The sequence below is a fragment of the Stomoxys calcitrans genome, chromosome 4, assembly GCF_963082655.1.
Source record: "Stomoxys calcitrans chromosome 4, idStoCalc2.1, whole genome shotgun sequence".
Classification (NCBI taxonomy): Eukaryota; Metazoa; Arthropoda; class Insecta; order Diptera; family Muscidae; genus Stomoxys; species Stomoxys calcitrans.
Window position 1 is genome coordinate 28,983,652 of NC_081555.1, and position 13,276 is coordinate 28,996,927.

The window sequence follows — 13,276 nt, forward strand, 5'->3', positions numbered from 1 at the left end:
AGTGAGTAGTGTTAGGCCCTTCCACACAGTGACTTATGTTAGGCTTTTTGACATTCGCTTCGTATATGGTTCAGATCGGTTTATTGTCAGATATAGCTACTAAAAAAACCAATATTTTGTTATACACAATTGAGCAAAGATTTGTACTTATTAGTATTTGGTCCAAATCGGAACATATTTCGATTAGCTGCTATGAGGCATAAGGTATGCATTTTTTACCGAATTTTGACGAAAGGTGGTTTACATTATACCCGAGGTGATGGGTATCCAAGGTTCGGTCCGGCCGAACTTGACGCCCTTTTACTTGTTGAGTTATCATAGAAACCCAAATGAAACTGAAAAGACAAACGGGCTGAGCAGATAATAATCCTCTCTACTCTCTACTAGAGTAAAATGCGTACTAAACTTAAAGTCCGGTTGGCCGAGCTATATGTACCTGAATGGATCGAGTTGGTTATAAAACAATTTGAGTTGTCAAACCAGAGGATACATTTATGTGAGAGCTGCACTCACCCAATTTAGTTTTTTAAAAGAGCAAAAAAGTACTAAATGCATGCATATTATTGCTAAACCGAATTACAAACCTTGGGAGTTCGCCGCTATGGATTCTATAAAAAATTTATCCAAACATACTTATTCGAAGTGCACATGTGTACTTAAAGTACAAAATTTCTGCCAAATCAGCCAAAAACCAGTAACGAAGGACCAAATTTGGGCCGTACCGACTGCTAGAAGTAATAAGTATTCCTTTATTATAAATAACAGTATACATATTTTTATATTACAACTTTTTTGGATTAAATTTATAAGTTTCTCAAATGAATGCTGTCGTCTGCCGAGGCAAAAATAATTATAATATATTATGTTTTAGGATATTGTTTTTGCATTTATTACAAATGTACATACAAAATTATTGATATTCATTAGGCTTTATGATCTGAAATTCATTGCTGTTCTCATATATCGTAGTAGATTTTCCCAGTTATCACTTCGATGTCCATTTATTGTAGTATGTCAATAATTTGATATGGTGGTAGATAGTCTATTCCAAAGACTTGCAATCTGATACCGGCTAATATTGGACAATTTCCCAGAAAATGATGAATTTTTTCCCTTTCTGGAGATTACAGAGTGGGCATGGAGTTTGTTCTCCACTCGCTGAATAGTTATTGGCATTCAGAAAAGCATATCAGCTCTGGCTTTCATTATCCATCGTATGTTTTTTGATCGTATTGCTCATTCAAGTGTAGAGATCCCCTATAATAATCTAGGTTTTTGTAAATACTTGTATTGCTTCCCATTGCATTTTCTGTTTCTTTCTTTATATTTACCCAGTCTGGAACTTCAATAATACCACATGGAATTGCTTGTAATAACTTCTAAATTTGCTTCCCCATTATGAGATAAAAGATCGTTAACAGATTTTGGCCCGAATATATTCTTTTCCAACACTATTTTCCTGAGGAAGTTTGGTAGTCTATCTATGTTACGTCAAACAGCGATCGCCAGATGTATTGCAGGTGTAGTTGTAGGGTATATTTGTGTCCATCCTCATCATTCATTTCTAGATCTATAATAAAGTTTGAAGTATTTTCAGGCAATTTAAAGATACTGTACAAATCCAGGGTAGGCTTTAACTGTAATGGACTGTATGTAGGTAAATTAAGGGCTCCCAGATTTGTAAGCAGTTTCAACGAAATAAAATGGAATAAAAAATGCAGTATTTTAGAATTCAGTTACAGTATGTAAGTTTATTGTGGACAGCGGCAGCTTACCAGTTCAGATGATTATGCACAAGTAAACTTAAAATACAAAGCGTCAGGCAGACATACTGATTTAGAACATACAACAATTAGTTTAAGTTAATTCAGCAAAGAAAGGGACAACATGTTAACTTAAATTGAGTAAAAGCTTTCTTCATATGACAAAGAAAGGGTTTAAGGTGACCGCTTTGTTTAATTAATGGTATCTAAGAATTCAATTCATTAAGTATTTCAGTTAATTCATTTCTTAATTTCTAAAGTTCAATAGTTTGTAGAACGGAGTTCAACATGCCGCCTCCCTTGCAGCATTGCAATTTAGTACGTACAAGCTCCGGATATAATCCAACCGAAGATGGTGCTTTGGGCTATGGGCATGGACGAGGAGGTTTGAATCATGCCAGCCAGAAGTATTTTGGACAATTGATCATTTCCAATTATAATTTCAATGTCCGACGGCTTGAAGAAGTGCGGGTCAGCTAACGTGGTGATATGATCGTATATAGATTGCAATTCTTTCTCAACAGTATCTTTGGGCAGAGGAATGTCGAACTTGGATTTGACAATTCCAGTTATTTGTATTTTAACTGAGGGATCATGATAGGACTGCAGAGTAACAGTGCAGAAATCAGTGTGTTCTTTCCGTGTAGTCTGAAGATGTAGCCGCTGAACCATTGAACGCAATATGAAGGTCTGTATTCCACCAGAGTTTAGCATCAGCCGAATTTTATCAGGACCGTTTGTAGTCAGAGCACGTGCCAAAGCTGTAGGAGAAAATACATGTGATTTCGATCGCTGACTTAACCTTTCATGTACGGATGGTTTTGGCGAACGGTGGCGTCTCATATTGGATGTTCTCCGTGAACTGGAAGGGGTTATGGAGCGACGTCCAGAAGACGAGTTCTGGGAGCTTGATGGCTTCGGATGGTTGTTTTGCCATGAAGAGTAGTTCTGCTGGCTAGCTTTCCTCTTATTATTATTATCCGTATGAAGCATGGTGTGGTGGTTGTTATTGCAAACCAAGCATGTTTTTCGGGAAGGGCACCAATCACGAGTATGGGCCGAGCAAAGGCATTTAAAACAGAACCCTTTATCCTTGACTACCTTCCGCCGCTCGAAGACATCCATTTTGTTAAACTGAAAGCAATTTTTCAGTGCATGCCTTTGATGGCAGATGCGGCACTTTGGTAGACTATTTGCAGAGCTGTAAACGTAAAATTTATTAAGTTGTGAACGGATGTGGAGAATACTAATATTAGGCAGTGGGAAGAATGCAGAGTTTGACCAAGGGGCGAGTCAGTAATCCATTTCGAGTTCGTATTTCAGCTACGCGAACATTAGAATCTTGCCCTCTAAAGACCTTTTCTACTCGACCTAGTAACCATTCACTGGGAGGAAGATTGTCCTCCTTAACCACAACGAAGTCGTCAGTTTTCAGATTTTGTTGGACAGACTTCCATTTATATCTTCGCTGAAGCTCAGAAATGTACTCTGTCTTCCATCGCTTTGCAAATTGAATTTGTAAAGCCTTAAGTCTTTGCCATCGATTTATCAGAGTCAAATTATCAGAATAGTCTTCAGGGACAGCGATTAAAGCAGCTCCCCTCAGTAGATGGCCAGGGGTCAATGGAATCAAATCAGTTGGGTCTTCGCTTATAGGGGACAGCGGTCTAGAGTTCAGAATACTTTCGATTCTAACAAGCAGAGTGGAAAATTCTTCAAAAGTAAATTTGATATTAGCAGCAACCTTCCGTAAATGCGTTTTCATGCTCTTTACAGCCGCCTCCCATAAACCTCCCATGTGTGGGGCGTGAGGAGGAATGAAATGCCATGAAAACTCGTGCAAAATATACTTCTCAGAAACCGATCTTTGTACATTTTTCAGAAATGTTTTGTATTCAGCAGATAATGACCTACTCGCGCCAACGAAATTTGTTCCGTTATCAGAAAAAACCTTGCTAGGATATCCTCTTCGCCCAACAAATCGGCTGAAGGTGGATAGGAAGGCCTCAGTTGTAAGTTCGGAGCAGGTCTCCAAATGAACGGCTCGGGTTGACAAACACACAAATATGGCAGCGTATCCTTTTTGCAGTTTCGCATTTCGAAGTCTTGACGTCTTCAACTCAAAGGGTCCCGCAAAGTCTACACCAGTGTGTGTAAATGGTAACGAAAAAGTGCATCGTTCAGGCGGCAGTGACGACATTATTTGAGTGCGAATGCGATGCTTGTATAATGCACAGGTACGACATTTCCTTATACAGTTTTTAACTGCGCTTTTTAAGCGTATTATATAAAATTCCTGTCGAATTGCCCTCAGCATAATCTGGTGCTCTGAATGTAACAACATTTTGTGAGTAAATTCTATAAACAGTTTGCAAAACCGTGATTTCTCTGGTAATATTATCGGATGCCGTTCATTGTAGCTTAAATCAGAATTGGCTAAACGACCATGAACTCGTATCAGTTTGTGTTCATCAAGAATGGGGTTCAAAGTTAAAAGTCGACTTTTAGAACTAATAGGTAAGTTATTCGTAAGCGCTTTATATTCGGAAGGGTAATACATACGTTGAGCCATTTTTATAAGGTTAAGTTTAGTGATAGATATTTCGTCTTTAGTAATACAATCAGTTTCAGGAATGGATTGTTTTTTGCATTTATTTATAAAACGATATACGAAGCAGATGACACGTAAAGCTCGATTGAACGAAGAAAACCGATCCAGTATATTATCAGTTTGTGTCTCGGTGTGAAAAGTGGACGCTTTCCGTTCGAGATCAGGTTCTTTAAATGTAGTTGGTTTCGGCCAAAACTCTGATGATTTTAACAACCATTTTGGGCCATTCCACCAAAGAGAATTATCTTTAAGTTCCGAAGCAGTGCATCCACGAGTTCCTAAATCGGCAGGATTCTCATTTGTTGGAACGTGCCTCCATGTTGCGTTACCAACATTATCCAATATTTCAGAAATCTTATTAGCGACAAATGTCTTCCAATGAAACGGTGGTTTGTCCAACCACGCCAAGGTAATTGTCGAGTCAGACCAAAGATAAATGTCAGTGACGGAAATGTTCATATTTCGACAGATAGACTTTAACAGTTTTGACAGTAATGTGGCGCCGCATAATTCAAGTCTGGGTAAGCTTACAGTTTTTAGCGGTGCTACTTTGCTTTTCGAAGCAAGTAAGTTAGAAGTTCTAATTTCTCCATTCGAAATAGTACAGATATAGATGCAGGCGCAGTATGCTTTCTCAGAAGCATCACAGAACCCATGAATTTGAATCAGTTTTTCAGGGGAATAGTGAATCCAGCGGGGAATCTTGATAGATTCAATTTCAGAAAAGTTTGAAATGAAGTAATGCCATTTTTCAAGCGAGTGCGGTTTGACTTCTTCATCCCAGTCAGTACCATCGATCCACAGTTGCTGCAGAAGAACTTTAGCTACAACCACGATGGGAGCTAACCATCCAGCGGGATCAAATATTTTGGCAACGATAGATAATATTTTCCTTTTAGTAAGTGGGTTGTCAGGGAACTCAATGTTTGAAACACTATAGTAAAAATTGTCAGCCATAGCATTCCATCGAATGCCAAGAGTTTTGGTTTCACTGGTATCCTCAAGCTTGAGGAAATCTTCGTTGAGAAGATCCTCGGGGGGCATTTGTTTCAGGATTTGGGGGTGATTTGCCGTTAACTTTTTTAGTGGAAATCCAGCAGAATTTAGTAAGTCAATGAGTTCTAATAAATAGGATTCTGTTTCCGATAAAGAATGAGAACCAGACAATATATCATCAACATATATTTGATGCTTCAAAATTGATGATGCAACAGGATGACTCGACCTTCCATCTTCGCTTAGTTGCACTAAGGTCCTTATTGCCAAGTATGGAGCACAGTTTACTCCAAAGGTAACAGTTTTGAGACGAAAGTCCGTGATTTTTCCAGTTGAGGAGTTTCGAAATAAAATTCGTTGAAACTCTCTATCTTCTGGGTGTACATATATTTGTCGGTACATCTTTTGGATGTCACCGTTAAAAACATATCTAAAGAAACGCCAACGTAAAATGACATTCATTAAATCGTTTTGTAATATAGGACCAGTGTGCAGAATATCATTCAAAGAACAACCAGTTGATGTTTTCTTTGAGGCGTTAAATACAACTCTAACTTTTGTCGTAGTACGTTCAGGCTTAACGACAGCGTGGTGTGGAAGATAGAAGGATAAATATTTCGATCTCAGGCAAATTTCTGTGGAAACAGTGGGCTCCATATGGTCGAGTTCAAGGTATTCTGATAATACGCTATTATATTCCTTTGCCAGATCAGGGGATTTTTCTAAAGTCTTCTCCATATGAAGATATTGACCCATAGCAGCTCGTCTCGACGATCCGAGAGCTATACTGGGGGGTAAGTCGTGGTGAAATGGTAATCTAACCAAATATCTTCCGTCAGATCGGCGCACAGTAGTAGTCTTGTAAAAATTTTCGCACCAAACATCATCATCCGATAAACTCTTTGATGATGGAATCTCCTCAAGTTCCCAAAATTTCTTTACTTGTTCATTGAGTGTATTAGAGCATGCAACGAAAGATGCGAAAGAAGTTACAGTTCTAGATGGGCCACTTAATATCCAACCAAACTCAGTTTCTTGTGCCAAGAGGTTACCAGATATATTCTTTTGCACCCCAGATTTCAAAATAGACGGGAGAATGTCACTACCCAATAACATGTCTATTTGTGCAGGTTTATAGAAATTGGGATCAGCTAAGTCCATATTTCTCAAATCAGACCAATTGGATATGGTAGTAGTGGAAGACGGCATCAAATGGTTCAAGTTGGAAATTACAACCGCTGTTGCCTTCAGTTTGAACTCAGATTTCCTAGATCTTAGCGTTATATTGCAGAGTTTCGAAGAATTCTCTAAAACAGTGTCACCCAATCCAGAAATCGTCGTAAACGCTTTCTTAGTGGGTATTGAATAACGATTGACAATTCTATTTGAGATAAATGACTCTTGGGACCCTTGATCAATAAAGACTCGAACAGTGAAATTGGTTCCTAAGTGTTCCAAGTCAATTAAAGCGGTTGGCAAAATAGTACAATGACCAGAATGTGCAAAATTCGACTGAACATACGAAATTTGACCAGAATAAGCCTCAGCTGAAGTAGACGGTACGTCTTCATGTTGCGTGTCAACATGGTATGCCGAAACCTGTGTTTGCTGATTACTTGGATTCGTACTATGATTAGACTCAGGGTGCAGTAAAGTGTGGTGAGATCGTTGACATTCTTGACAAAGTTTGTCGCTTCTACAACTTTCAGATTTATGACCATAAGACAAACAGTTTTCGCATATCTTGTTTGTAGCAATAAACTTTCGTTTTTGACCAAGATGCCAAGACTTGAATTTTGGACAAGTGCGCAGGGAATGATTTTGCCCACAGGCCTTACAGGGTCTAAATTTCTGATCAGTTTTAGCGTGATAATTATTCGTTCTTTATGGAGTCGTTTGTTGGTTTGAGGGTTTCCTCATATCTGATATCGATTCCAACATATCGAGTCGCTTTGAAATAAAATCATCAAGTTGGTTCCAAGTAGGCATTTGCTTATGATCATTTAGGGAGTTTTCCCAAGCAGTCAGAGTTTCTTCAGGCAGCCTTGAAGATACCCAATAAACTAATATGGGATCCCATGAAATAACAGCTATGTTATAAGTTTTAAGAACCGAAAGACAGTTATTAATCGTAAATTGCAAATTCCGCAAAGCTTTCCCCTTCTCAGATGTAACGCGATCACTCTCAAATATCTTCCTAAGTTGGTGGTTGATAAGAATGCGCTTATTCTCGTAGCGCTGTCGCAGTGCTTCCCAAGCCAGTTGAAAATTATTATCGGTTAAACTAAATTGTTTAACAATTTGGTTGGCTTCACCCCGGGTTTTCGACCTTAAGTGGAACAATTTCTGGGCAGGAGACAGTTTTGGATGTTTGATATAAATGGCTGTGAACATATCTCTGAAGCTTGGCCATTTATCATAACCACCGCTAAATAGTTCGGTATCACATGGAGGAACTTTTAGGGAATACCCAGTTTCAGTTTCGGTTTCAATAATCCCAGATGGCCGTGATGACCTATCCATTTTCCCTTGTTCTATATCCATCAAGTCAAGCATTGAAGTCTTACATGCTTTATAGGACCTGCACGACTCGTTAAACTTTGAGTGAATAGATTCCTTTTCCTCCTTAGTTGGACCTGGATCAGTGGTCATTGAATTTTCATAAACTTGGGTCAAAGTGCGCCAACGACGATCTAAATCGTCCAGATCGACTTTCAAACTTGACAACGTATGCTCAGTAACATCGATAGTTGCAAAGTTGGCGCAGAATGTGACCAGCTGGTCAGAAAAGAAGATGAACTTCTTCGATGACATTTTTTTCAGAAAATCTTAACAGTGAACAAACCCCGCACTAGGGCCTAGATAAAATTAATTTTCCGTATAGGAGCGATTACAACAAACTAAGCAATCCCACAAGGAAATGATCAGATCAATTAACAAATAAATATCTCGAAATATATATTTCACAACGAAATGAACAATTCTCCAACTAATAGTAATACCCAAATAGCCTCAATTAACATAAATCTAAATTTTTCTTCAATAGAGCCTTGAAAATGTTTCTCTTCCAAGCTTTGCAGACAATATATATTAAAGAGTTCAACTGAAATTAATGTCTTTCCCCAGTTATATAGATCAATCTTAGTTCAGAAGAATGGTAATAAAGAAAGGCATACAGATATCTTCAAACAGTGCAAATAAGGAAGTCAATTGTACGTGCGAGAATAATAGATCAATGCTGTTCAAATTTATTAAAGAGAAGTCAATTCCAAATCCCAAATAATCCTAAATCCTCGCAAGGCCGCCAAGACCAATTTGTATAATACAGTAGTATGGCCAATACCAGTCGTATGGCGTAGCGAATTAACGGTATTGTAAGTTCGCCTTTGATCCAATAAACTTCCAAGATAAATTTCAGTTGAAAAGTAAAGTAAACGTGAAGGCTGTGGCCTCTTGTTATTGTCCTCCACAAACCTCCAACCAGATTGCCGATTTTGCTAAATTTGAGACATAGATTTCAAATCTATTGGTATTCCTAATCTCTAAACTAGGGTTATTCTAAATGCAAATGGTAACCAACAACAAATTTGGGCATAAACTCAATTTCTCAGAATGAGAAATGACCCAGCGCGTATACTTAGAATATCACACATTCACGATAAATTCAATATAAATAATCTTTCCAAAATTTAATGCAGATAAAAATTGTCGTGTTGCGGGTATGAGCCCAATGACATACAATGGACGGTTTTGTTCTCCCCAAAGGTATCAGTAATTAAATTCAAATTTGCAGCGTATACAAATGAAAAATTGACGAATAATATGTATATATGTCTGTAGAAATAATGATGAGGGTGGCTTTCCCTTGAACATATATCTATCGATATATTCTTTCTTTCCAAAATGTCTCGTTCTTATAATTGATAAGTTTCCGGCCACAAAATCGATGAATCGAAAATTTAGACTGAACACTTTGAAACTTTCCAATAAATTTTACAAAATTCCAGACTAAATTCAATTTCGTAATATGCCTGTTCGTTTATTTTCCCAGTAAAAATCCTCCGGTAAAATTTGCAGGACAGTAGCAATTCTGCTTGCAAATAAAGTACGCGAATGACTTTCGGTAATAATCTTTACAGATTTGCACAAATTCTTAGGTAAACGAACACAGTTAATGCCAACCAGACTCCTTTATGTGCAAATAAAAACTTCTTATATTTGCAACTTTCCGTCTTCAATTTCCTCTATTTCGATTGTAGCACTTTTATATAAAATGTTGGCAACCCTACACAACCACAAATGTTCAAACACTCACCCACTATACCAAATATTCTTGACTGTCAGCCTCTCACCTCTTGCTGCCCTTGTAGAACCATCCATATGTGTGTTCGTCTTGGAATGGATTTTCGTGCACCGTTAGGCAAACCAACAATCATCAATGGTAAACGTCGTCTGTCCAAATTAACAACCAGAATACATGTATTGGAACTTCCTTCACCTCAAGACTGGTTATTCCAAACGGTGCAGAGAACACATCATAAAAAAAATTCCAACTTTGATAATTTTAGCGCCTCTTTCCCTCTTTCACTTCTTGGTTCACTGTATTTCTCCGTACTTTCTTCAAATTAAATTTCTTTCCGGCTTATTGTGGCAATTTTCAACACTTCTTGATTGACTTCAACAAATTTTCCAAACGTCTCCTTCTTGTAAAACTATGCTTTTGTAAATTCTTTTTAACTATTTAATCTTTTAACAATGTTCTTATTCTTCCTCTTCAGAAATGAACTTTACAGCATCAGTTATTAATCAAAATGACATACCGGCTTTCTAACACTTTACGCAAGCCTCTCTCTTTCCTAAGAATTAAATCGTGTGACAGTAAATGAGGCAAATCCCAATGTACAAAAACAGTGATGCCACATTGGCAATTGATGCTGGGCTTGTGTGTCAGTTTTCCGGATCGGATATATAAAGTTGAAAATCTGGTCGTATTGATGTAGGTCTTGTGCGTATAATCAAATTGGCAATGAAATCGATATTTCATGAAACTTTTTAAATATTGTTGTATAATTTATACAAACAATGGATAGGGTATTTCTTGGATAGCGTTGTCGATTTCTGAAAATGGGTATCCGGCAACCCTGTGCAATATTATAAAAACAATAAAAGAGAATATATTTGGACATGCGCAGTGCACTTGGCCACTCATATGTAATGAAGATGAAGTAAATCAAAGAGATTTGGAGCTATGCTGTTTTTCGTAAAGGCAGCAGCAATTCTAAGGAGAGCAGTGGCAGATCAAAGAGATTTGGAGGTGCGCTGTTACTTATAAAGGCAGCAGCAACTTTAAGAAGAGCAGTGGTAAATCAAAGAGATTTGGAGCTGCGCAGTCACATATAAAAGCAGCAGCAACTTTATGACGAATGCGTAATGGTGCCGATGGTAAGAGATTTAATCCGTGTGTGCGAAATGGCAGCCACTCATCACGCAGTAACACAGCAGGCGGGTGGTATAAGTAAACAAAGAGTGTATTGATGTTAAACGTATGCTTTCAAAGAGATGTCCCTCCTTCAAATAAATGCAACAACATATTATGTATACATGCGATGAGTGTACCAACTCTTTTTTCTATGCAAAGCAAAGACAGAATTGAAATAAAAAAATCCAAAAAAGGGCGGTAAAATGACGATGGCAAACTCTGAGGTGGATCAAGTGGTAAAGACGAAGTAGACGATGACTTTGGCTTTGCTACTTCAATAATTTGCCAATTTCTTTCTCCCTTTCGTCTTGTCTCGTATGATAACTGTTCGGGTGATCGGGGCTGGTGTGTTTTAGGGCATATGTTGACTGAGGTTATGTTTGTGCGGCAAAGTGTGTATGATTCTCTATAGATTTTAGAAGCCAGTGAAGATAATGCCGACTGTCGGTGGTATGTCAGTATGTTAAAGACATAGATGTCAAGAAAAAAATGTTGCAGATTTTACTGACAAGCAAGGTGGATTTTAAAGAGCAAATTTAATTGATTGTAAGAGAGTACTTTTGGTTGTCATCTCTTCCGCGGCTGTTAATATGCGTAAGGGGTTTAACATAGATTTTGCCTATTCTTTTTACTCAGAAGTACGCATATGCCAGAGCGCAGAAAATTATTACCTTATTTTCGTCTTTTTTTTTGGCAATAATTACATACCACGAAATACAACAGCAAATATGATTGAATTTTGATTCTTCTTTTTTTTTTTTTTTTTTTTTTTTTATTTTTTTTTTTTTTTTTTTTTTAAGAGACCTGTGCTCTTAACATAAATTAGCATACATACATATATGTAGCTATGATGCGGTGCGTTTATTAACGCCAAAATATAAGATTGTTTTTGGTGCGTGTGAAGTACCACGATTTTTATCAAATGAAAGGGTTGCACATGAATACTTAACTGGGCGCTTTCGTGAAAAGCTGTTCTTACACAAGTATTATGTACAAAGAAGATTCGAATGCTTTGACTTTGTGCCACTTTGAACAGATAAACTGAAGTAAATTTTCACTTGTAAATTTTTTTTTCTTTTTTGAATTTCGTAAGTAATTTTACGAAACAAATTCAAAATATTTTCAAACTCCACAATTCCTATCCGTTCACAAAGTAATAAATTTTACATACCTTTTTTCCATTATAAACTTGATGAGGATGATTTGTAAGTGCGGTAATTTATGATATGCGGTGGACGTGATCCAGTTTTTTTTTCCAAAAAAAAAAAAAAATTATGTTGTTTTAACAGTTCCTCTGACGGTTCGAAAGGACCATGTACGAATCCAGGGTAGGCTTTAACTGTAATGGACTGTATGTAGGTAAATTAAGGGCTCCCAGATTTGTAAGCAGTTTCAACGAAATAAAATGGAATAAAAAATGCAGTATTTTAGAATTCAGTTACAGTATGTAAGTTTATTGTGGACAGCGGCAGCTTACCAGTTCAGATGATTATGCACAAGTAAACTTAAAATACAAAGCGTCAGGCAGACATACTGATTTAGAACATACAACAATTAGTTTAAGTTAATTCAGCAAAGAAAGGGACAACATGTTAACTTAAATTGAGTAAAAGCTTTCTTCATATGACAAAGAAAGGGTTTAAGGTGACCGCTTTGTTTAATTAATGGTATCTAAGAATTCAATTCATTAAGTATTTCAGTTAATTCATTTCTTAATTTCTAAAGTTCAATAGTTTGTAGAACGGAGTTCAACAGATACGTTTCAGAAAAAAGCGTCGGTGCCGACTAATCTTTTTTGGCGTAAAAATTCAAGGTCGTTTTCAAGGTCAACAACGCTGTACCTCCTTCATTTTTTCGAATTTCGATCATTTTCCAGCATTCCGCAGTTCGAAATTCGAAAACGATTCGTACAAAAAACAAAATTACGTAAAATTTCACATTTTATTTTTTTTTTTGCATTTTTTAGCAAAGGCAATTTTTGATGCGAAAAAATTTTTCGAGTTGAGTATACAGTATTGTAGATTATTGCAAAAAAATCGGATAAGTGCAAGTCCCATGTTTTTTCTTCAAAAAACAAGCTCAAAATCGTATAATTAATATTGGAAAAATGGTAAAAAAAATCGAGGTGAGTTTGAAATTGCTGTAACATTGTTAGTTTTGCGAATTTCAAAATTCTGAGGACACCGTTGGATTTGTCAAGAAAAGCCCTTACCGTAATGGTGCTGGACTCATTTCTATTTCCTTGAAAACTTTAGAGTATTGCTTCAAAATCGCATAATTAATATCCAACAAGTAAAAGCGTGCTAAGTTCGGCCGGGCCGAATCTTATATACCCTCCACCATGGATCGCATTTGTCGAGTTCTTTTCCCGGCATCTCTTCTTAGGCAAAAAAGGATATAAGAAAAGAGTTGCTTTGCTATTAAAAC

The 13,276-nt window shown here is 37.1% G+C and overlaps 1 protein-coding gene across 3 annotated transcripts; it reads right to left on the reverse strand.

Annotated features, from left to right (window-relative positions):
* Positions 1-1,723: 1,723 nt before the first annotated feature.
* Positions 1,724-12,572, reverse strand: LOC131996853 (uncharacterized). 3 transcript variants are annotated; one of them, XM_059366977.1, is made up of 2 exons: positions 12,021-12,572; positions 1,724-2,964 (listed from the first exon to the last, which is right to left on the reverse strand). In XM_059366977.1, exons 1-2 carry the CDS (start codon positions 12,029-12,031, stop codon positions 2,079-2,081), a joined length of 897 nt encoding a protein of 298 aa, XP_059222960.1. In that variant the 5' UTR covers positions 12,032-12,572; the 3' UTR covers positions 1,724-2,078. The 3 variants fall into 3 exon arrangements, with proteins under 3 accessions (XP_059222960.1, XP_059222961.1, XP_059222959.1); XM_059366978.1 differs by lacking the exon at positions 12,021-12,572 and adding an exon at positions 9,723-9,910; XM_059366976.1 differs by lacking the exon at positions 12,021-12,572 and adding an exon at positions 9,686-9,910.
* Between the last annotated feature and the right edge of the window lie 704 nt (positions 12,573-13,276).